This window comes from Cervus canadensis, chromosome 10 (genome assembly GCF_019320065.1).
Source record: "Cervus canadensis isolate Bull #8, Minnesota chromosome 10, ASM1932006v1, whole genome shotgun sequence".
NCBI lineage: Eukaryota > Metazoa > Chordata > Mammalia > Artiodactyla > Cervidae > Cervus > Cervus canadensis.
In genome coordinates, this window is record NC_057395.1 from 10,161,700 (window position 1) to 10,188,118 (window position 26,419).

Below are 26,419 nucleotides of genomic sequence, written 5' to 3' on the forward strand. Positions count from 1 at the left end.
AGACTCCTCTGGCGATAGGATTTTCCAAGCAAGAATGCTGGAGTGGGTTGCCATTTCCTTCCCCAGGAGATCTTCCTGACCCAGGCATCGAACATAGGTCTCCTGCACTGCAGGTAGATGAAAGGTCGGGCATGTTGAGGTATGCCCCGGAAAAGTGCTGCAGGCAAGTTCCGGAGGCTGGCTAAACTTCCAGGGGCCGGCCCCCTGCAGCCTGGCCCAATCAGGTGCCGACACGGAGCCCTTGGACACCAACCGCCGCTGTAGCCCGCGCTTTCTTCCTTATATGGGAAGACCTGGCTTGGACGCTGGCCCTGGCTATAAAACCTCTCCCCAACCCTCATACCTCGCAGACTCCCTTTGTCTCCTCGCTCACCCGCCCCCGGGAGTTCTGCCCGAGAGCGACCGCCCAATAAAGGCCTTCATCAGCGGTCCTTAGAGGTGGCTTTTTCTTCCCGCGGCGTTTTCTAACAGTAGATTCTTTACCAACTGAGCTACCAGGAGAGCACCCAAATGGACTAGAATGGGTGAATTTAACTCTGATGACCATTATGCCTACTACTGTGGGCAAGAATCCCTTAGAGGAAATGGTGTAGCCATTAGAGTCAACAAGAGTCCCAAATGCAGTACTTGAATGCAATCTCAAAAATATCACAGTAATGCAAGTCTATGCTCTGACCAGTAATGCTGAACAAGCTGAAGCTGAACTGTTCTATGATGACCTACAAGACCTTCTAGAACTAACACCCAAAACAGGTGTTCTTTTCATTATAGGGGACTGGAATATACAAGTAGGAATTCACGAGATACCTGGAGTAACAGGTAAATTTGGCCTTGGAGTACACAGTGAAGCAGGACAAAGGTGAACAGAGCTTTGCTAAGAGAACGTACTGGTCATAGCAAACACCCTCTTCCAACAACACAAGAGAAAACTCTACACACGGACATCACCAGATGGTCAATGACAAAATCAGACTGATTCTATTTGTTGCAGCCAAAGATGGAGACGCTCTATACAGTCAGCAAAAACAAGACCGGGAGCTGACTGTAGCTCAGATCATGAACTGCTTATTACCAAATTCAGACTTAAATTGAAGAAAGTAGGGAAAACCACTAGACAATCCAGGTATGACCTAAATCAAATCCCTTAGGATAATACAGTGGACATGACAAATAGATTCAAGGGATTAGTTTTGATAGACAGAGTGTCTGAAGATCTATGGATGGAGATTCATGACATTGTACAGGAGGCACTGATCAAGAACATCCCAGAGAAAAAGCAATGCAAAAAGGCAAACTGGTTGTCTGAGGAGGCCTTACACATAGCTGAGAAAAGAGGAGAAGCTAAAGGCAAGGGAGAATAGGAAAGATATACCCATTTGAATGCAGAGTTCCAAAGAATAGCAAGGAGAGATAAGAAAGCTTTTCTCAGTGATCAATGAAAAGAAATAGAGGAAAAAAACAGAATGGGAAAGACTAGAGATCTCCTCAAGAAAGTAAGAGATACCAAGGGAACATTTCATGCAAAAATGGGCACAATAAAAGACAGAAATGGTATGGACCTAACAGATGGAGAAAATATTAAGAAAAAGTGATAAAAACACACAAAAAAAAATATACAGAAAAGATCTTCATGATCCAGATAAGCAGGATGGTGTGATCCTTTCCTTAGAGCCAGACATCCGGGAATGTGAAGTCAAGTGGGCCTTAGGAAGCATCACTAGAAACAAAGCTAGTGGAGGTGATGGAATTGCAGCTGATCTAATTAAAATCCTAACAGATGATGCTATAAAGTGCTGCACTCAACATGCCAGCAAATCTGGAAATCTCAGCAGTGGCCACAGGACTGGAAATGGTCAGTTTTCATTCCAATCCCAATGAAAGGCAATGCCAAGGAGTGCTCAAACTACCACACAGTTGCACTCATTTCACACGCTAGCAAAGTAATGCTCAAAATTCTCCAGGCAAGGCCTCAACAGCACATGAAACATGAACTTCCAGATACTCAAGCTGGATTTAGAAAAGGCAGAGGAACCAGAGATCAAATTGCTAACATCCGTTGGATCATCGAAAAGGCAAGAGAGTTCCAGAAAAACATCTACTTCTGCATTATTGAACACCCCAAAGCTTTTAACTGCGTGGATCACAACAAACTGGAAAATTCTTAAAGAGATGGGAATACCAGACCACCTGACCTGCCTCCTGAGAAATCTGTATGCAGGTCAAGAAGCAACAGTTAGAACTGGACATGGAACAATAGACTGATTCCAAATAGGGAAAGGAGTACGTCAAGACTGTATATTGTCACTCTGCTTATTTAACTTATACACAGAGTACATCATGCAAAATGCCAGGCTGGATGAAGCCCAAGCTGAAATCAAGATAGCCGGGAGAAATATCAATAACCACAGATATGTAGCTGACACCACCCTTATAGTAGAAATCGAAGAACTAAAGAGCCTTTGGATGAAAGTGAAAGAGGAGAGTGAAAAGGTTGCTTTAAAACTCAACATTCAAAAAACCAAGATCTTGGCATCCAGTCCCATCCCTTCATGCAAATAGATGGGGAAAGAATGGAAACAGTGACGGACTTTGCTCTGGAGGGCTCCAAAATCACTGCAGACAGTGACTGCACCCATGAAATTAAAAGACACTTGATCCTTGGAAGAAAAGCTATGACCAACCTTGACAGCATATTAAAAAGCAGAGACATTACATTGCCAACATCAGTCTGTCTCGTCAAAGCTATGGTTTTTCCAGTAGTCATATATGGATGTGAGAGTTGGACTGTACAGAAAGCTGCACACTGAAGAATTGATTCTTTTGAACTGTGGTGTTGGAGAAGACTCTTCAGAGTCCCTTGGACTGCAAGGAGATCCAACCAGTCCATCCGAAGGGAATTCAGTCCTGAATATTCACTGAAAGGACTGATGCTGAAGCTGATGTGAAGAACTGACTCAGGAAAAGACCCTGATGCTGGCAAGACTGAAGGTGGGAGGAGAAGTGGAACACAGGGGATGAGATGGTTGGATGGCATCACCGACCTGATGGACTTGATTCTGAGTAAACTCAGGGAGTTCTGATGGACAGCCTGGTATGCTGCAGTCCATGGGATTGCAAAGAGTCGTACACGACTGAGTGACTGAACTCAACTGAACTCCACACAGTAAACATCAATAGACAGAAACAGAAGTGCCTTGGAATTCTCAGTCATTTTTAGAAGTATAATAGGATCCTAAAGCCAACAACTTTCAGAATCACTCTTTCAAATATTATGTCTATCAAATAGTCATTAAAGTATGATTACTTCCACTACTTCTAATAATCAAAGACACCACAAACTCACACACAAACACACACACACACAAAAACACACACACACAGTCTGCTAATTGAAACATCGCATTTGCCTACATTCACCTGTGTAACAACACTATAATGAAATAATTATAAGGTGATATACAACTGACATATTAGCAAGTGAAGTTTTACTCTAGGGAAAGTTTAGAGTTCAAACAAGCATTTTTGGACACTGGAAAAGACATAGAGTCTAAAATTTAATCTCTGAGAGTTTCCTGAGAAGTATAGAGATTCCAAACTGAGAACTTCATGGTATTGAAACATATACAGAAACATCTTGAGTTGAAGCTTACAATTTAAAAATTTCTTGTTCTTATGCTTGTAAATATCCTTTGTTTCAAAACACAGGTATCAACAATAACATTTGCCTTATGTATGTCTAATTCTTCAATTAAATTTGCAAAGAAAACGTTAGAAGTATGAAGACTGAGCATTTCAAATATTTCAGTGTCCCTCTTTCTAGAGTTAACTGTGTACTGCAAAATTTACCTGAACTGGATGTCTGTAAATCCTTCATTCTGACTGTTTGATTAGGAACAGAATCTTTCATTCTGACTGTTGGCTGAATGGGGTTTGGAGACAAGTTGATTACTAAATAACGTACATATGCAACAATCCACAGTTCAAAATTCAAGATAAAATCATAAACGTTTCTACCTTCACGTTAGGGTATTTCCCAGGAGAATCTAAAAGGAAAAAGGGACACAGAGTCAATCACATGTAAACATGAAAGCCAACTGTACATCCATGCAGACTTAGTACCGAGCAGGATCTTCACGCTCTGCCTTGGCAATGAATACATTCAGCTCTAGTGTCTTCTTTTTAGGGGGATTTAGGGACACTGGTAAGACAGGCATATGAATCCACTAAAGATAGTGAAGAAGAAATAGGGACACAGGTTCACCAAAACGTGCAGTTAAGATTTCAAAAGTAACATTACGTTTTCAATGGCTTTATAAAACATTAACGTGCACATAGACCAATGGGAACATGCTGACTGATGAGGAGAAAATGGATCTTAAGCAGAGGAGCAAGTCATGAACCAAGAAGATAAACGTGAAAGCTGATGGTACAATGCAAGAGCATATCTTGAATGCGACACGGCAGTTATCATTTACACTATTATGTGATAAGTATTTATCATGTTCTTCAATCTGTCCAGTCTTTTAACAAGTGCACAGTTGGGATGACAGTTCACCAGAATGTATAATTCATTTCTCATCAAAGACAGAGTAATGAACTGATTAGCCTGCATATACATTTGTAGAAAAATGGCTCATAAAAATATTCATTTTTTTCCCCATATCCATGTGGGCTATGCCTACATGTCTTGGCTCCTCTAGTTTAGCCATCTCAGTTTCTCGATCCACTCATGCAAGATGGTATATAAGACACATCTAGGAAATAATGTATAATAAATTCTCAATATTGAAATACAATTATCAAAAAAGAAATCATACATTTAGTTGCCACAGAATTATTAGAAATTTAAAATCTTGCATGTTTCAAAATCAGTGTAGTATTTATTAAAAGTATTTCTAGCATTTAGGGAACAAATCCTTTTAATCTGTTTGGCTTCAAAATTTAGTTTGGTTTGGTACATCATGCTAATGCTTCAAAGAATTTCTATGAAACAACTTTCAAAGAATCAGCTATCTTTATATAAAAAAAAAGTCAATGCTTCCTTTTTCAAATTAATCTAATTTGAATAACAAATACCAGCAGAACATATATCTTTGATGCCTAAGAGTTACTCGGAGGGGCTGCGGTTTCCCCCACTTCTAGCACCCCCTCCCACCTCCAGGATTCTCTGGAGCAATAATGATCTTATCTCTTTTCAGGGTAAATACACTGAAGTCATCTAGAAGGAGTTCTCTCAAGTGTCCTCATCAACTCCAAACTCACCTCCCTAAGGCCTTCCTTTCCTCCCTTTGTCCTTTCACTAGAGTTTCTCCTCTCTAAATGGTAATCTCTGGATCTGTAGACTTAAATGTTCCCCCTTGGCATCCTTTCTATGGATCATCCCTACCATTTCTTTCTCCCTCTTTGCTTAGCAATGATATCTTCCACCTATAACTGCTACTTCAACATTTTGCTGAAACACGCTTAAAAACAGAGTTTGCTTAAAAACTCTGGCTACAAACACGCTCAGAAAGAAAGACAAGATAATGCTTTTCCTTGATCCTGTTATGTCCTGCACTATCCAATGCTCTTCTTCCAGACTGCTCTAAACCCAAGGCTACACCCTTGCTACTCGGAGAGCTTGTTAGAAACGCAGATTCTCAGACCTCCTGCTCAGCATGTGCACTTCACACATGGTCCTCAAGCGACTAATTAACATTTGAGAAACTCTGGTCTACACGGGAGTCTGCTTCTATATGATTTCAACTTAATTCATTCTCCTGAAAGCTCAGCCTCTGTTTCTTCATGTGAACACAATCCCCCAAACTGAAATGGCATTAGAAGTTGGAAACCTTCCAGTGGACTCTCTAGGAGGCTGTGGTTTCCTTGGTCTCCCCATCACACCCCCTGCTCTCTCCTCCTTTCTAGTTCTCTTGTTTTGTCCCATGTGACACCATCCTAGAAAGCAGCGACATTTCATTAGACATCAATTTGCACACATTTACAGCTGAGCACCTATGCCCGCACTCCTCCACAAAGGACAAAACACAGCTCTGCATGCCTAGGGACCTCAGTTCTGAATGTCTTCCTAATAACAAGTAAAACAGGAAGAGGGGAGAACTTTGCTGTTGTTCTCTGACAAGTTTTGGTGCCGGAAGCTCACTTCAAATTCATCGTCCATGTCAAATACTCTCCCTTTATCTAAAGACCTTCATTACTTATTGCTCCCTTCCCGCACAGACCTGTGCTTCCTTTCTTCATGTCCTCCCTGTACCCTCTGTCTCTCTCATCCTTCATTCCCTCTTGCCTCTTCTTTCTTGACCTTCCTTAGCTTGTGGAGTATCTTGAAACAGAACTCATAATTTGTTTTTGGTCATGTGTCACTTGGAATCTTAATTTCCTGAGCAGGGATCGAAACTGCACCCCCTGCATTGGAGTGTCTCCGGACTCTTAAACATTGGACCGCGAGATAAGTCTAAGAACTAATAATTTAGCTCCTTAAACTGGATTCTCAATGTAATCTGTGGTAGACACCTGATAAGATACATAATTGCCCTCCTTTTCTCATCTTTTTTCTCATTACCCATCTGACAGGTGATTTTCTTTGCCTAGTAGAATGTATCAGCATTCCCATTTTCAATCAATGTTCTGTCAAATGATTTTTCAGTAAAATACAGTTCTTACCTTCTACTTGTCCATTTAATGTCTTTTTTCCTCTTTGACCAGAAGCTCCAGGTAAATGATCCACATACTTCTGTGGCAGGCTCTCAGAGATACTCTGCTAGAATGAATGATAACAATGAGCTGCAGGAAGAGTTCCTAATCCCTTCTGAAGAAAGTACCCTACTTTTAACCCGGTTAACAGGTTTTGCCAAGATCCCACAGTTGCTATGTGACAGAACCAGGATGCTGAATCCTAACACGGTGCTGCATCACCAAGCACTGGCTGCCACATCTAAGAGATCAGGCCCTTCTTATCTCCTTCCATAGCTGCCACCTTCAAACAGGGCAACGTTACTTTATGTTGCTTCAAGTACAGCTGCCATAAAGGTACTCTGCACGTGCTACTTAAGCTAGCCAAAATGGTTTGTGCTTACTAAAACATCACTAAAGCTAACTGCTGTTATTACAGCCCCACATATTTATTACTATTCCTCATGCTTTTGCTTCTCTTCAAATGTTCCTTGCAGATCAACCTGACAATCCAAATGTAGTAATACATTCAAGGTTCAAGCACTACCTTGTCAACATCGATGTGGTAAAAAAAAAACAAAAAACACACAATCGAAATGAAAATCAAAACTACAATGAGATACCACCTGACACCAGTCAGAATGGCCATCATCCAAAAGTCTACAAACAATGAATGCTGGAGAGGGTGTGGGGGAAAGAGAACCCTCCTGCATGGCTGGTGGGAAGGTAAATTGATACAACCACTATGGAAGATGATATGAAGATTCCTGAAGAAACTAGGAATAAAACCACCACATAACCCAGCAATTCCACTTCTAGGAATATACCCTGAGGAAACCAAAATGGAAAAAGACACATGCACCCGAAGTTCATTGCAGCACTATTTATGATAGCTAGAACATGGAAGCAACCTAGATGGCCATTGACAGATGAATGGATGAAGATGTGGTGGTACATATATACAAAGGAACATTACTCAGCTGTAAAAAGGAACACATCTGAGTCAGTTCTAATGAGGTGGATGAACCTAGAGCCTAGTATACATAGTGAAGTAAGTCAGAAAGAGAAATATAAATATCATATACTACAGCATTTATGTATGGAATCTAGAAAGATGGTACTGACGAATTTATTTGCAGGGCAGCAATGGAGAAACAGACATAGAGAACAGACTTATAGACATGGGGGAAGGGGAAGAGGGAGAGGGTGAGATGGATGGAAAGAGTAACATGGAAACTTACAATTCCATATGTAAACTAGATAGCCAATGGGAATTTGCTCTATCACTCGGGGAACTCAAAGAAGGGCTCTGCAACAATCTAGACGGATGGGATGGAGAGGGAGATTGGAGGGGGTTTTGGGAGGGAGGGGACATGGGTGTACCTCTGGCTGATTCTTGTTGATGTCTGACAGGAAACAACAAAATTCTGGAAAGCAATTATCCTTCAATTAAGAATAAATGAATTTATTTCTTAGAAATAATATGGGGGGGGGGTCCTAAGATGGCAGAGGGATAGGATGGGGAGACCACTTTCTCCCCTACAAATTCATCAAAAGAATATTTGAACACTGAGCAAATTCCACAAACAACATCTGAATACTGGCAGAGGACATCAGGCACCCAGAAAGCCAGCCCATTGTCTTCAAAAGGAGGTAGGACAAAATATAAAAGATAAACAGAGAGCCAAAAGAGGTAGGGACAGAGATCCATCCCAGGAAGGGAGTCTTAAAAAGGAGAAGTTTCCAAACAGCAGGAAACACTCTCACTGGCGGGTTGTGTGGAGTTTTGGAATCTCTGAGGGCAACATAACCAGGAAGAAAAATAAATAAATAAATAAAATCCACAGATTACATGCCTAACTGCAACTCCCAGTGCCCGCACCTGCCACCAGCAAGTGAGGGCTGAACAGGGAGGCTCCGGCTGCACTGCTTAGGGTAAGGACTGGGCCTGAATGCCGTGAGGGGAATCTGAGGGAACTAACATGAGATAGCAACCCAAACTGTGGGATAGCCAGAGAGAGAGAGAGAAAAAGAGAGAGAGAGAGAGAACTATCCTGTGAAAAGCCCTAACGTAAGGCACTGCCAGGCCCGCTCACAGAACAAAGGACTGAGCGAATACCAGAAGAGAGCTAGCCGGCTGTGGATCAGCCCATCCCCTCTGCCTGAGACAGGGAGGCAGGAGGGGGGCAGCCACAGCTGGAAAGGGGTAAACTCGGCCCCAGAGAGGCATCCTCTACCAAACTGCAAGCAGGCACCCAGTCGCTAACCAAAACTTCTTGGGATTCAGGATGGTTGACTTCCGCCTGGAAGATCACATCCAGAGATCAGTTCCCCAGAAGAGACACACGGCACACCTGAGACAGGCGTGCCCGCTGACACCCAGGAAACCAAGCGGCTGGGATCCAGGAGGTGGTAAGATGCAGTCCCCACCTGGGGAGACTGCGCTCCCCAAGCACCTGGTCGCCTGAGCTGCTCGGACCTGGGAAGGGCCCAAAACGCAGGCCCAACCCAGTCTGCACCTTTGTGGAGTATCCGAGAAGAACCTGAACCTGAGTGGCTTAGACCTGGGAAGTGCACGCAACCCAGGCCTGCCTCAGATAGTTCCCTGGCAGAGAATCCTAGAGCCTGAGAAGTGTAGACTGGGAAAGCGCACGCGCCATGAGCGGAGACAAACCCAGTGCGGCCGAGACACTGTGCGCACTCCCCACACACGCCGGTGATGTTTGTTCGCAGTGTTCCTCCGTGCCCACAGCAGGACTGAACAGGTGAGCCTAAATAAGTGACCACCTTCACCCCCTTGTGTCAGGATGGAAATTAGACACTGAAGAGACCAGCAAACAGAAGAAGCTAAAATAAACGGAACCTCTTTGGAAGTGACAGGTGCAACAGATGAAAACCCTGGAGTTAGCAGCGACTACATTGGAAGGGGCCTATAGATCTTGAAAAGTATAAGCTGGATCAAGGAACTATCTGAAACTGAACTGACCCCACACTGCCCACAACAGCTCAAGAGAAATTCCTAGATAAATTTTTACTAGTATCATTTTTTAAATATTTAAAAAAATTTTTTATTTTTAAGTCCTCTGTTACTCTGTTACAGTCTTTGTAGACCGGGTTCTGGGGACTGGATTCAACGAGAAGAAGATTGCAGGGGACCCAAGTCTCAAGTGAACCAAGGGTGCTTTATTTGCAGAAAAGCATGTTTATATATCTTCACACAAGGCAGCTTTAGGCAGTAAAGAAAACTGAGCAAAAACAAAGCCAAGCAAATAACAATCTTCAAAGGGCCAAATAGCATTCCATATCCTGAGTAAGAGGAGCATAACTGAATAGATTACATTTAAGTAAGGTCACTGAAGGGAGTCGCTGAACGGAATCCAAGCAGGTGCCCTTTCTCATGATCTCAGTCCCGAGAACTGCATGCAGCTCTGCTCGTTCCGGTTTTACAGGAACTGATAAGGAATAGAGAATCCTTGAGAAACGACACCCAAAAGAAAAGAATAACATCTTGGATCCCTTAAAGCTGAACGTCCCGTGACATTACTCCTTTAATTTTCCTTTTTGTAACCTACTGTTACCTTGAAAAAAAAAAAAAAAAGACCCTATTTTTAAAGCAAACTTCATATGTATATTTTATAATTATTGTGACTTTGCTTTGTTTTCTTAATATTGTATTTTTGAGAGTCTAACCTCTACTCTACATTTTTAATCTCTGCTTTTTGGTATTTGTTATCAATTTTGCACCTTTAAGAACCCAATCTTCAGTACCCATTTTTACTTGGGAGTGTGATTACTGGCTTGATTGCTCTCTCCCCCTTTTGACTCTCCCTTGTCTCCAACAGGCCACCTCTATCTCCTCCCTCACCCTTGTTTTCTGTACCCAACTCTGTGAATCTCTCTGTGTGTTCTGGGCTGCGGAGAACACTTAGGGAACTGATTAGTGGCTGGATCTGTCTCTCTCCTTTTGATTCTCCCTTTTCTCCTCCTGGTCACCTCTGTCTCCTTCCTCCCTCTTCTCTTCTCTGTGTAACTCCATGAACCTCTCCGAGGGGTCCAGACTATGGAGAGCACATAGGGAATTGATTACTGACTAGCTTGTTCTCTCCCTTTTTGATGCCCCCTCTTCTCCTCCTGGTCACCTCTATCTCCCTCCTCCCTCTTCTCGTCTCTATGTAACTCTGTGTACCTCTCTGGGTGTCCCTCACTGTGGAGAAGCTTTTCATCATTAGCCTAGATGTTTTATCATTGGTGCTGTATACATGGAGAAGTCTTGACGCTACTGTAAGAGTGAGACTGAAAACCAGAGGCAGGAGGCTGAATTCCAAAACCTGAGAACACCAGAGAACTCCTGATTCCTGGGAACATTAATCGATAAGAGCTCATCCAAAAGCCTCCATACCTACACTGAAGCCAAGCACCACCCAAGAGCCAATAGGTTCCAGAGCAAGACAAACCACACAAATTCTCCAGCAACACAGGAACATAGCCCTGAGCATCAATATACAGGCTGCCCAAAGTCACACCAAACCCATGCACATCTCAAAAACTCACTACTGGACACTTCAAGGCACTCCAGAGAGAAGAAATCCAGCTCCACCCACCAGAACACTGATGCAAGTTTCCCTAACCAGGAAACCTTGACAAGCCAATCGTCCAACCCCACCCACAGTGAGGAACCTCCACAATAAAGAGGAACCACAAACTGCCAAAATACTGAAAGGCCACTCCAAACACAGCAATCTAAACAAGATGAAAAAGCAGAGAAATACTCAGCAGGTAAAGGAATATGATAAATGCCCACCAAACCAAACAAAAGAGGAGGAGATAGGGAGTCTACCTGAAAAAGAATTCAAAATAATGATAGTAAAAATGATCCAAAATCTTGAAAACAAAATGGAGTTACAGATAAATAGCCTGGAGACAAGGATTGAGAACATGCAAGAAATGTTTAACAAGGACCTAGAAGAAATAAAAAAGAGTCAATAAATAATGAATAATGCAGTAAATGAGATAACAAACACTCTGGAGGGAACCAACGGTAGAATAGCGGAGGCAGAAGGTAGGATAAGTGAGGTGGAAGATAGAATGGTAGAAATAAATGAAGCAGACAGGAAAAAAGAAAAAGGAACTAAAACAAATGAGGACAACCTCAGAGACCTCTGGGATAATGCTAAATGCCCCAACATTTGAATCAGAGGAGTCACAGAAGAAGAAGATAAAAACAAAGGCCATAAGAAAATACTTGAGGTGATAATAGTTGAAAACTTTGCTAAAATGGGGACGGAAATAGTCATATCCAAGTCCAGGAAACCCAGAGATTCCCAAACAGGATAAACCCAAGGCAAAACATCCCAAGACACATATTAATCAAATTAACTATGATTAAACACAAAGAACAAATATTAAAAGCAGCAAGGGAAAAACAACAAATAACACACAAGAGGATTCCCATAAGGATAACAGCTGATCTTTCAATAGAAACTCTTCAGGCCAGAAGGGAATGGCAGGACATACTTAAAGTGATGAAAGAGAAAAACCTACAACCCAGATTACTGAACCCAGCAAGGATCTCATTCAAATATGAAGGAGAAATCAAAAGCTTCACAGAAAAGCAAAAGCTGAGAGAATTCAGCACCACCAAACCAGCTCTTCAACAAATGCTAAAGGATCTTCTCTAGACAGGAAACACAGAAAGGGTGTATAAACTCGAACCCAAAACAACAAAGTAAATGGCAATGGGATCATACTTATCAATAATTACCTTAAATGTAAATGGGTTGAATGCCCCAACCAAAAGACAAAGACTGGCTGAATGGGTACAAAAACAAGACCCCTATGTATGTTGTCTACAGAAGACCCACCTCAAAACAAGGGACACATATAGACCGAAAGTGAAGGGCTGGAAAAAGATATTCCATGCAAATAGAGACCAAAAAAAAAAAAAAGCAGTAGCAGCAATACTTATCTCAGATAAAATAGACTTTCAGATAAAGGCTGTGAAAGAGTCAAAGAAGGAAACTCCATAATGACCAACAGATCAACCCGAGAAGATATAACAATTATAAATATATATGCACTAACATAGGAGCACTGCAATATGTAAGGCAAACGCTAACAGGTATAAAAGGGGAAATTAACAATAACACAGTAATAGTGGGAGACTTTAATACCCCACTCACACCTATGGATAAATCAGCTAAACAGAAAATTAACAAGGAAACACAAACTTTAAATGATACAATGGACCAGTTAGACCTAATTGCTATCTATAGGACATTTCACCCCAAAAGAATGAATTTCATCTTTTTCTCAAGTGCACATGGAACCTTCTCCAGGATAGAGCACATCCTGGGCCATAAATCTAGACTTGGTAAATTTAAAAAAATTGAAATCTTTCCAAGCATCTTTTCTGACCACAATGCAGTAAGATTAGATGTCAATTACAGGAGAAAAACTATTAAATATTCCAACATATGGAGGCTGAACAACACGTTTCTGAATAACCAACAAATCACAGAAGAAATCAAAAAATGCATAGAAATGAATGAGAATGAAAACAAAACAACCCAAAACCTATGGGACACTGTAAAAGCAGTGCTAAGGGGAAGGCTCATAGCAATACAGGCTTACCTCAAGAAACAAGATAAAAGTCAAATAAATAACCTAACTCTACACATAAAGCAACTAGAAAAGGAAGAAATGAAGAACCCCAGGGTTAGTAGAAGGAAAGAAATCTTAAAAATTAGGGCAGAAAGAAATGCAAAAGAAACAAGAGACCATAGCAAAAATAAACAAAGCTAAAAGCTGGTTCTTTGAGAAGATAAATTGACAAACCATTAGCCAGACTCATCAAGAAACAAAGGGAGAAACATCAAACCAACAAAATTAGAAATGAAAATGGAAAAATCACAACAGACAACACAGAAATACAAAGGATCATAAGAGACTACTATCAGCAACTATATGCCAATAAAACGGGCAAGTTGGAAGGAATGGACAAATCCTTAAAAAAGTATAACTTTCCAAAACTGAACCTGGAAGAAATGGAAAATCTCAACAGACCCATCACAAGCATGGAAATCGAAACTGTAATCAGAAATCTTCCAGCAGACAAAAGCCCAACACCAAACGGCGTCACAGCTGAATTCGACCAAAGATTTAGAGAACAACTAACACCTATCCTACTCAAACTCTTCCAGAAATTTGCAGAGGAAGGTAAACTTCCAAACTCATTCTATGAGGCCACCATTACCCTAATACCAAAACCAGACAAAGATGCCAACAAAAAAGAAAACTACAGGTCAATATCACTGATGAACATAGATGCAAAAATCCTTAACAACAGTCTAGCAAACAGAATCCAATAGCATATTAAAAAGATCACACATCATGACGAAATGGGTTTTATCCCAGGGATGCAAGGATTCTTCAATAGCCGCAAATCAATCAATGTAATACAATGTAATACAATTAACAGATTGAAAGATAAAAATCATATGATTATCTCAATAGATGCAGAGAAAGCCTTCAACAAAATTCAACATCCATTTATGATCAAAACTCTCCAGAAAGCAGGAACAGAAGGAACATACCACAAAATAATAAAAGCTTCATATGACAAACCCACAGCAAACATTATCCTCAATGGTGAAAACTTGAAAGCATTTCCCCTAAAGTCAGGGACAAGACATGGGTGCCCACTCTCACCACCACTATTCAACATAGTTTTGGAAGTTTTGGCCACAGCAATCAGAGCAGAAAAAGAAATAATAGGAATCCAGATTGGAAAGGAAGACGTAAAACTCTTGCCATTTGCAGATGACATGATCCTCTACATAGAAAACCCTAAAGACTCCACCAGAAAATTACTAGAGCTAATAATGAATATAGTAAAGTTACAGGATATAAAATTAGCACATAGAAATCCCTTATATTCCTATACATGAACAATGAGAAAACAGAAAGAGAAATTAAGGAAACAATTCCATTCACCATTGCAACAAAAAGAATAAAATACTTAGGAATATATCTACCTAAAGAAACAAAAGACCTATATATAGAAAACTATAAAAACACTGTTGAAAGAAATCAAAGAGGACACAAATAGATGGAGAAATATACCATGTTCATGGATTGGAAGAATCAATGTAGTGAAAATGAGTATATTATCCAAAGAAATCTATAGATTCAATGCAATTGCTATCAAGCTACCAACGGTATTTCTCACAGAACTAGAACAAATAATATCAGAATTTGTATGGAAATACAAAAAAACCTCGAATAACAAAGTAATCTTGAGAAAGAAGAATGGAACTGGAGGAATCAACCTGCCTGACTTCAGGCTATACTACAAAGCTATAGTCATCAAGACAGTATGGTACTGGCACAAAGACAGAAATATAGATCAATGGAACAAAATAGAAAGCCAGAGATAAGTCCATGCACCTATGGACACCTAATCGATAACGAAGGAGGCAAGAATATAGGAGAAAAGACAATCTCTTTAACAAGTGGTGCTGGGAAAACTGGTCAACCACTTGTAAAAGAATGAAACTAGAACACTTTCTAACACCATACACAAAAATAAACTCAAAATGGATTAAAGATCTAAATGTAAGACCAGAAACTATAAAACTCCTAGAGGAGAACATAGGCAAAACACTCTCCAACATAAATCACAGCAAGATCCTCTATGACCAACCTCCCAGAATATTGGAAATGAAAGCAAAAATAAACAAATGGGACATAATGAAACTTAAAAGCTGTTGAACAACAAAGGAAACTACAAGCAAGGTGAAAAGACAGCCTTCAGAATGGGAGAAAATAATAGCAAATGAAGCAACTGACAAAGAATTAATCTCAAAAATATACAAGCAGCTCCTACAGCTCAATTCCAGAAAAATAAATGACTCCATCAAAAAATGGGCCAAGGAACTAAACAGACATTTCTCCAAAGAAGACATACAGATGACTAACAAACACATGAAAAGATGCTCAACATCACTCATTATCAGAAAAATGCAAATCAAAACCACCATGAGGTACGATCTCAGGACATTCAGAATGGCTGCTATCCTAGAGTCTACAAACAATAAATGCTGGAGAGGGTATGCAGAAAATGGAACCCTCTTACATTGTTGGTGGGAATGCAAGCTTGTACAGCCACTATGGAGAACAGTGTGGAGATTCCTTTAAAAATTGGAAACAGAACTGCCATATGACCCAGCAATCCCACTTCTGGGCATACACACCGAGGAAACCAGAACTGAAAGAGACACGTGTACCCCAATGTTCATCACAGCACTGTTTATAATAGCCAGGACATGGAAACAACCTGGATGTCCATCAGCAGACAAATGGATAAGAAAGCTGTGGTACATATACACAATGGAATATTACTCAGCCATTAAAAAGAATACATTTGAGTCAGCTCTAATGAGGTGGATGAAACTGGAGCCTATTATACAGAGTGAAGTAAGCCAGAAAGAAAAACACCAGTACAGTATACTATCACACATATATGGAATTTAGAAAGATAGTAATGATAACTCTATATGTGAGACAGAAAAAGAGACACAGATGTAAAGAATAGTCTTTTGGACTCTATGGGAGAAGGCGAGGGTGGGATGATTTGAGAGAATAGCACTGAAACATGTATATTATCATATGTGAAACAGATCGCCAGTCCAGGTTCGATGCATGAGACAGGGTGCAAACAGCTGGTGCACTGGGATGACCCAGAGGGATGGGATGGGGAGGGAGGTGGGAGAGGAGTTCAGGTTGGGCAACACATGTACAAGCATGGCTGATTCATGTCGATGTATGTCAAAATCACAATATTGTAAAGCCTCCAATTAACATAAAAAAAACATGGAATGTACATGTTGCTAGAAATATTTTTAAAAGAAAAAATATCTTCCACAGATAATTTTAAAAACTCTGGTGGTAATTTTTCTTTGCTTATGGTTTTATAATAACAAGTAGTCTATATAAGAAAAAAGCATAAATGGTGATTTCATTCATTTAATGTATGTAATTACTCATTATTTGCTGACATTCAGAAAAAAAAAAAAAATCAGAATCTCTCCAGAGGAAAAAATATACTTCTACATTTCTTCTTTCAGACTGTTGCAGCTAAAAATTTTATAATTTAATGAAGAGAGATTAAGAATCTCATTTATAAAATTATAAATCAGAATTTTAGTAAAAAGAATAGACAAAATGCTTGTTTATTTCCTCTATTTTCAGAAAGATCTAAAACACCCACCAAGATTATAGCAAACAGTAAGAAAAATCAGATAAGTACATTAAGTATTTAGCATCGGACACGACTGAGTGACTGGACTGAACTGAAGTTAGAAACCACAAGAAACAGAAGGGCCAAAAATTCTTAATTCATAATACGTCTCCAAAAACAGGGCTCATCTTGAATTGTCTCTAAATGAAAGTTTTGCTAGGTTAAATAGAAGACATCGCTTCGTTAATTTCAAAGTGATAAATTTTTTAAAAAGAGAAATCACTTCAAATTTACATGAACTTTCAGAGGGAACTATATTCAAAAAACATATATACATATACAAGTATAAACAAATCACCTTGCTGTACACCTGAAACTTACACGGTATTTTAAACGGACTACACTTCAACTGAAGGAAAACACAAGAACCACCACCACCGTCGAAAACAAACACCAAAAAAAAATAAGGAACACATTTTCTTTCAGTTCTTCATAAAAATAAGCTATGTGTCATTCAAAGAGTATGAGCATCCTTTTTTCACGACCTCACTTTCTCTTCTTGAGCTGAATTTGAAATAATTTCTTGCATATTTATAATATACAGTTCCTGGTCAGACTTACTCCCACTATTTCTGCTGTGTTTGTATAATAATCTGTCTCATCTTCACCCTCATTCCATCTTATATTCATCTTGTCCTTCTTAAAGGAATTCTTCCCCTTCATCCTCCTCCCCATCTTCATATTCATCTAGTTATTTTTCCTCAGTGCTTTGTAATTCTTTTCTTTCATAACAGGATACTTAGTATGCCAATATTTATAAATCTGAATCAGGCACATGTATGGCTCTTATTATCACACCATTTTGTATCGTGACTTTCAGGGCTTCTATTCCTGTGGTGGGATCCCTTTTGTCATCATAAGGACCAGCGGAATGGTATGTGAACAAGTCCAGGGAAAGAAGAACAAACAGAACAACTTACCTTTGTACAACCAAGGCCTGCTACAGACTTGAGAAGTTTTGCAACAGGCTGAGATGATGGGAAGGCAGGCTGACAGATGCCCTCAAACCAGGGTGATGGTCTGGGAAATGTTTCACCCACATCTTCAGTGTTGCCATCAGAATTACTGTCCTCAGAGAAAGTTGTACTCTCTGGTCTCCAAATGCCACACTTTGCTTCTACTACAGTGAAAACAGGAGAGAGGACATGAGAACATGTGTCATTTCAAATCGGGGAATAACACCAGGAGGACAGTCTTCAAATAAATTACTGTTTCTCTTGGATTGCTGAGAAGCCTTCATTAGCTTCGTTATGTTTGATTTCAAGACATGCTGTAGAAGAAAATAAGAGCTTGAAGACTATAACAAGTATTAACCTCAATAGAAGAATTATAACCTCCCCCATTCCTCTATGACCCAACACAAAGAACACAGGCTCTGGAGTCATTCAGATGTGGATTCAAATCCCAGTTCTGCCACTGCCTGACCTGCTCCTGGGGAAAGGATTATGACAGATGACATCAGAAGCCCCGGATGTTTCTCTCCTTACACCCACTAGATTACTTTCTCTACCAAAATGTTCTAGAGTAATAATTTATCCCCGGGAGTTTAGAGCACTACTGAAAAGCTAAGACATTTAAATTAATTGCTATATTTTGAAATTTGCTTCCATGATTAATATATACATGGATTATCACTTGGGAAGGGAAATATGAAAGTTTAGCTTTCAACAGAACCTATTTAGATGGGCTAGAACAGAAAAACAGGATGAGCTACTTCTATTCTGTTTGTCAAACAGCCAGAGACAAATGAAACAGGGAAAAAAATTCAGCTGCTTCTGTGAAACAGGGAAAAATCAAGGTTAAACCCATAGGGCAATGATCATGAATGAAAGCCACAAACACTCTAAATAGAAAGCCATAAGCAAACATGTTCGCAATAGAGGCAGAGATGGACTGAAAGAATAGACACTGAAGAAACATATTCTGCAAGGAAAAATTAGGTTAACAGTAAATATTAAAAAGAAAAATTAAAAAAGGTAGAGAAGGAAGAAGAAAGGAAAAAGTGACACATTTCTAGTCAAGAACAAACATGATGGAAAAAAAACAAGTATAATAAGGTATGTGGAGAAACACATATATTTAGAATTTATATACAATAGGTCAGTAATATATCAGTATTCCTAAAGATATACTATCAGCAAAGCCTCTGTTTCATATGATTATATTAATATATTTTTATGCATCTACACTGTTCTTCAAATTTTATGAAAATATCAACATCAGTTCAGTTCAGGTCAGCTGCTCAGTTGTGTGTGACTCCTTGTGATCCCATGGACTGCAGCACACCGGGCTTCCCTGTCCATCACCAACTCCCAGAAGTTTTACAAACTCTTGCCCATTGAATCGGTGATGCCATCAAACCATCTCATCCTCTGTCGCCCCCTTCTCCTCCCGCCTTCAAACTTTCCCAAAATCGGTATTTTCCAATGAGTCAGTTCTTCGCATCAGATGGACAAACTATTGGAGTTTCAGCTTCAGAATAAGTCCTTTCAATGAATATTCAGGGCTGATTTCCTTTAGGATGGACTGATTGGATCTCCTTGCAGTCCAAGGGACTCTCAAGAGTCTTCTCCAACACCATAGTTCAAAAGCATCAATTCTTCAGTGCTCAGTCTGCTTTATAGTCAAACTCTCACATCCATACATGACTACTAGAAAAACCATAGCTTAGACTAGACAGAACTTTACTGGCAAAGTCATGTCCCTGCTTTTCAATATGCTGTCTAGGTTGGTCATAGCTTTTCATCCAAGGAGCAAGCATCTTTTAATTTCATGGCTACAGTCACCACCTGCAGTGATTTTGAAGCCCAAAAAAAGAAGTCTGTCACTGTGTCCATTGTTTCCCCATCTCTTTGCCATGAAGTGATGGGACCGGATGCCATGATCTTAGTTTTCTGAATGTTGAGTTGTAAGTCAACTTTTTCACTTTCCTCTTTCACTTTCATCAAGAGGCTCTTTAGTTCTTCAATTTCTGCCATCATGGTGGTGTCATCTGCGTATCTGAGGTTATTGATATTTTCTAGCTATCTTGATTCCAGCCTGTGCTTCATCCAGCCTGGCATTTCACATGATGTACTCTGCATATAAGTTAAATAAGCAGGGTGACAATTTACATCCTTGATGTACTACTGTCCTGATTTGGAACCAGTCTATTCCATATCCAGTTCTAACTGTTCCTTCTTGTCCTGTATACAGATTTCTCAGGAGGCAGGTCAGGTGGTCTGGTATTCCCATCTCTTGAAGAATTTTCTACACTTTGTTGTGATCCACAGAGGCAAATGGTTTAGCACAGTCAAAAAAGCAGAAGTAGATGCATTTTTGGAACTCACTTGCTTTTTTTATGATCCAGAGGATGTTGATAATTTGATCTCTGGTTCCTCTGCCTTTTCTAAATCCTGCTTAAACATCTGAAGTTCATGGTTCACATACTCGTGAAGCCTGATTTGGAAAACTTTGAGCATTACATTGTTAGCATGTGAGATGTGTGCAATTGTGCGGTAGTTTGAACATTCTTTGCCATTGCCTTACTTTGGGACTGGAAGGAAAACTGACCTTTTCCAGTCCTGTGGCCACTGTTGAGTTTTCCAGATTTGCTGGCATATTGAGTGCAGCAGCACTTTCACAGCATCATCTTTCAGGATTTGAAATAGCTCAACTGCAATTCCAACACCTCCTTTAGCTTTGTTCATAGTAATGCTTCCTAAGACCCACTTGACTTCGCATTCCAGGTTTGGCTCTAGGTGAATGATCACACCATCCTGGTTATCTGGGTCATAAAGATCTTTTTTGTAGAGTTCTGTATATTCTTGCTACCTCATCTTAATATCTTCTGCTTCTATTAGGTCCATACCATTTCATCCTTTATGGTGCCCATCTTTGCATGAAATGTTCCCATGGTATCTCTAATTTTCTTGACCAGACCTCTAGTCTTTCCCATTCTATTGTTTCCTCTATTTCTTTGCATTCATCACTGAGAAAGGCTTTCTTATCTCTCTTTGCTATTCTTTGGAATTCTGCATGCAAATGGGTATATCTTTCCATATCTCCTGTGCCTCTTGCTTCTCTTCTTTTCTCAGCTATTTGGAAGACCTCCCCAGACAATCATTTTGCCTTCTTGCTTTTCTTTTTCTTAGGGATGGTCTTGATCACTGCCTCCTGTATAATCTCATGAATCTCCATCCATAGTTCTTCAGGCACTCTGTTTATCACATCTAATCCCTTGAATCTATTTAGCACTTCCGCTGTCTAATCAGAAGGGTAAATACTACATGAAACTAATTTCAGAGCAGGAATACCAATTTCACAACAGAACACTTTACCTTGGTTTGAAAACCTAAGACTTCATCGTTTGATGTAGGACCTAAATCAACGCCAGGTTTGTTGGGAAACCTTTAAAGCAAAAACATACAATAAAAATAGTGAGCTCATTTTGAACAAAAGAAAAAAAAAACAAGTGAAAGTTTATATATTAAATGAACTTTCTTGACATGAATAAAATTTGGCCTGTTTTAAAACAGCTTTTTAAAATTTTTTTAAAAGATTTCTTGATGTGGACCACTTTTAAAGTCTTTGCTGAATTAGTTCCAATGGTGCTTCTATTTTATGTTTTGGCTGTCTGACCCTGAGTCATGTGAGATCTTAGCTTCCCTGACCGAGTATTGAACCCACACTGCCTACATTGGAAGATGTCTTACTAACCATCTTAACCACTGCACCCCCAGGGAAGTCTCCAAAAAAGTTTTTCGTTACCTATTTCTGCTTCCATCTCTCCCAACCTATGAAATATCTGGTTAACACTCATTCTTAGTTTCCATAACAGAGAGTGACAGCCAATATGTCGGCAGAGCCTAAAAATAATTGGTTTTCATCAAAAGTTCTAACAGCTAAACTGAAAATCCAATTGATGGATTGAAATAATTCTTGTTTGCACAAACTAGAATAAACCTGATGACTTTAAACAAAGCAGAAGAACAGGCTTTTCCTTCTGCATTGTCCGTTCAAGGTTCAGAGACGAATCTGAGTCCATCCAAAAGGGGAGCCTTGGTCCATCAGCAGGGATGCCACTTATTGAGATGGCACCACCTCTCTCCTTTACTGGAAGAGGGAGTACAGGGAGTTTCCCCACAATGTCGAAACTTAAAATGTACACAAGTCAAAGAACTAATTTATATCTTTAACTTATATACTACCTAGGTACTTCTCTGTCTCTGTTGAGGGCCATGGGAGTGGACGTGGGAGCCAGGAAGACCAACTGTCAAATCACAAGTCAACTTATTTTAACCAGGGTCAATTCATTAACCTCCTGAAACCACAGTTGCCTAATTAAGTAAAAGTAGGACACGGCTACTTTACAAAGCGGCTGTGATGACTCTGAGGTCACAAATGTTAAGCACGTAATGCAGTGTCTAACACAGAGTAGAACACTCAACAAATATTAGTTTCTCTTCTCCATGTTCCCTTTGTTAAACATATAATTTAAAACATCCATAAAATCTTACCTCCTTGAAGAGTCCTCTTCAGAACTCTCATCCGCTAGTAAAGAAAAAAGCAAGATACCGTTTAAATCAACAGAAGAAAAATACAGAATATTAAAACCTCAAGACTGATGCTTTGTTTAAAGGTATTCCTTTCAAACCACACCTGGAGGCCACACTAGAGGAAGGGAACAGTGCTGTACTATACTCGTAGGCCACTAATGCCTAAGAACCACTTCTCCCCTTTATAGTCATCAAATGCAAAACAAAAAACAAAGGAAGAACTGCTGTTTACAATGACCATAATCCTAACCAAACTCTGGGAGACAGACAGAAAATGATACTACACCATTAACAGAATCAGTACTATAAGCTGACAATAGCACATTTCTGGACTTCCACCAACTGAAGCACTGAACAGAGACTATAGGCGTCTTGCTGGGACATGACAACTGCTCTGGCTCTTCAGCTCACAATGAAAACGCCCTATCATAGGGAGGCTTGGTCTACAGGCACTGAACTTCAGAACGTGGTACAACACCGGAAACAAAAGTCTTCTCTTCCTGGCCCTCTTTCCAAAGGCAAGAGAAGTGTGAAAGATGTAGTGATTCCAGGTTTAGAAAGGATAATCACTTGAAAGGCAGGTGGGGGAGGGCAAACGGGTAAACGGGCTCAACTCAGTGGTGAGAATGGGGACTAGACGTGTAGTGGTGAGCACGAAGTAGGGTACACAGAAGCTGAACTTTCTTAAAAAGTTTCATATATATATATACACACACACACACACACTAATGTGTTTAAAAAGAATCTCTTGAGACTGTCTCCTTCCTTTGCTTAAGAGCATCTGGACCACGCAGAGCAGGATGCTCCGAAGAGTGCTGTGTGCTAGTGAGGGATATCATCATATCAGTCCTTCCCATTATATGGCAAATGTTGACAGAAAGCATGCTTTTTCAGCTTGGAAGGCATACATCATCACATCCTAAGCTGATGAACAAGGAGAGGGAGGGAAGGATGGAGGGAGCCATGGACTCTGGTGCTGTTGGGCAACATTTCCCAGGGGTCGTCATGATCTGATGCTGGAGGGATGACTCACATGCAGTGACTCCACGGGGAGAGCAGGGGCAGTGATTTTTAAGTGTTTGCACCCTGTGACATCAGGACAATTCTTAGTACATAAAAGACACTTGAAAGCTATCTGTTTAGTGAACAAATGAACAAATAAATTAACATGTTTTCCTTGAAAATTTTGCTTAGAAAAATACAGAAATTAACCAGAGAAAACTCTATTCTATTCTGAGTGTACTGAAGACCAAGACACTCTCATCTCTGTATCTCCTCTGACTAGTGTATTAAACCAACCTACAGTTCTTTGATAGATGTTTTTGTTGTTCAGTCACCAAGTCCTGTCTGACTTTTGTGACCCCATGGACTACAGCTCACCATGCCCTCCTGTCCATGGGATTTCCCAGGCAAGAGTACTGGAGTGGGTTGCCATTTCCTTCTCCAGGGGATCTCCCCGACACAGGGATCAAACTGTATCTCCTGCATTAGCGGGTGGATTCTTTACTACTGAGCCACCTGGGAAGCCCCCTTTGATTAGACAGAGGTCTACTTAGTTAAAGCTATCCTCGGATACCCTGTACAATGTGCTAGATGCCACATCCAGTGGACCTAATGCTGTTTTTATTAACGCAAAGTATTTATGTGCTTTTATTAGAACCTGCAGAGTTCCAAGTTGTTGTATTTGAATATCAATTATGGTAATCTTTTAACTGATGGCAAGAGAACATCTTGTTCTTACAAAACTATACTGTCATGACAATTGGCCAACACACAAAAGAAAATATCTGGTCCTAATGAAGTCAATCTATCTCACTCTCTCTGGATCTGTAAGGAATGAAGTTGGTAATCTAGACCTGCTTGGTACAACAATAGGCAAAATAACTGGTTCTTAACCAGGCATTGCTTTTCTGCCTTCTGTACTATTGGTAGGTACCTTTCAGAAATAATCTCTCACTACTATGCTGCACACTGGCTCAGCTTTGCAGTTATTGCTTATCATTTCTTATCCTACCAGGAAGGGATTATTCAAGTTCCTAGTTTTAATGATGGTAACTGTTTTGTGAGACTAATTACTACACAGTAACTACTAACTATTCATTCACTAAAGGCAAACCATTTCTAAAAATGAAAGTTCACTTTCATAAGAAGTCCAATCTGCTATACTATGACTATAGATGAAATATACATCATACTCACTTCAAAATTTTTTTCTGATTTACACAGAGATCTATTATAGGACTTTAGGAGCCATATTAAATAAATGGATTTCTTTTCAAAAATACTGTCTTTGATGTTAAATCACCTATAATTAACATCTTAAAGAATTCTGAATACTAGAGTATAAAGAAATTAATTTAAAAAATAATATACACATGAAATTTACACTAATTTTTTCATAGTTCTTTCATTAGTGAAACTTCCTCATTCCTACTTTATCTACGGTAGAATCACCAAGACTAATTTGGTATCAGATGACGTACCTGGGTTGCTCTTTTCAGGAGAAGTTTTAGGTCTCTTTTCTTTATATTCAGAAATCAGTTGGTGAAAGCTATGTATTAAAAATGTGATAAATAATATTTTAACACTGATATGAGAAACAACTACCAAATTCTTAGATCACTTCAGACAATGTCATAGATATCAAAACTTCAATTGTCCCATACATTTCAAGTTTCTAAGTTCTATAAACTTTTCTTTAGCATAGTAAAGGAGAAAGTAAAGGTATATTGTCACCCTGCTTATTTAACTTATATGCAGAGTATATTATGAGAAATGCTGGGCTGGATGAAACACAAGCTGAAATCAAGATTGCTGGGAGAAATATCAATAACCTCAGATATGCAGATGACACCACCCTTATGGCAGAAAGTGAAAAAGAACGATAAAGATTCTTGACGAAAGTGAAAGTGGAGAGTGAAGAAGTTGGCTTAAAGCTCAACATTCAGAGAACTAAGATCATGGCATCCGGTCCCATCACTTCATGGCAAATAGATGGGGAAACAGTGGAAACAGTGATTGACTTTGTTTTTTTGGGCTCCAAAATAACTGCAGATGGTGATTGCAGCCAAGAAATTAAAAGATGCTTAATCCTTGGAAGGAAAGTTATGATCAACTTAGCATATTAGAAAGCAGAGACATTACTTTGTCAACAAAGGTCTGTCTAGTCAAGGTTATGGTTTTCCAAGTAGTCATGTATGGATGTGAGAGTTGGACTATAAAGAAACTAAGTGCAGAAGAATTGATGCTTTTGAACTGTGGTGTTGGAAAAGACTCTTGAGAGTCTCTTGGACTGCAAGGAGATCCAACCAGTCCATCCTAAAGGAGATCAATCCTGGGTGTTCATTGGACGGACTGATGTTGAAGCTGAAACTCCAATATTTTGGTCACCTGATGCGAAGTGTGGACTTATTTGAAAAGACCCTGATGTTGGGAAAGATTGAAGGCAGGAGGAGAAGGGGATGACAGAGAATGAGATGGTTGCATGGCATCACCGTCTCAATGGACATGATTTTGGTTAAACTCTGGGAGTCAGTGACGGACAGGGAGGCCTGGCGTTCTGCAGTTCATGGGGTCCCAAACAGTCGAACACGACCAAGCAACTGAACTGAACTGAAAGGGGAAAGAAAATGAAGATGAAGAAGTCATGAACTCAGGGCAGTACAGCTCCAATAATTAACTAGACTTAGCTTGGCATACAAAAAAATCTCTCAAGCTTGCAAATCCAGCTCTATAACCAACTGCCCTTTGATCCTGGAGGAGTTGTTTCTCTACAGTTCAAAGTCTTCCTCTACACAACTGGGATATTACTACCTGATTTCACAAGAGGATTAATAGGACCCCCGAATGCTTGCAGAAACAGTCAAAGAGTGGAATAAATTCATCTTCAACTTTATTGCTGTAACTCCTTTGG

The 26,419-nt window shown here is 39.9% G+C and overlaps 1 protein-coding gene across 39 annotated transcripts in view; it reads right to left on the reverse strand.

Annotated features, from left to right (window-relative positions):
• The window catches only part of LOC122447855 (ankyrin repeat domain-containing protein 26-like), a 933,540-nt gene that overhangs the window by 895,935 nt on the left and 11,186 nt on the right, over positions 1-26,419 (reverse strand). For 37 of the 39 annotated variants that reach the window (XR_006271428.1, XR_006271430.1, XR_006271421.1 and 34 more), the window contains exons 6-13: positions 24,990-25,057; positions 22,468-22,501; positions 21,289-21,358; positions 18,179-18,239; positions 17,890-18,089; positions 6,664-6,760; positions 4,015-4,043; positions 3,847-3,919 (exon numbers count right to left, since the gene is read on the reverse strand). Coding sequence is in view for 20 of the 39 variants with exons in the window: in XM_043478546.1 (XP_043334481.1) it covers positions 3,847-3,919; positions 4,015-4,043; positions 6,664-6,760; positions 17,890-18,089; positions 18,179-18,239; positions 21,289-21,358; positions 22,468-22,501; positions 24,990-25,057 (632 nt within the window). In the remaining 19 variants the exon portion in view is untranslated. The remainder of the gene's footprint in view (positions 1-3,846; positions 3,920-4,014; positions 4,044-6,663; positions 6,761-17,889; positions 18,090-18,178; positions 18,240-21,288; positions 21,359-22,467; positions 22,502-24,989; positions 25,058-26,419) is intronic. The other 2 variants (XM_043478538.1, XM_043478555.1) reach the window with 2 other exon arrangements.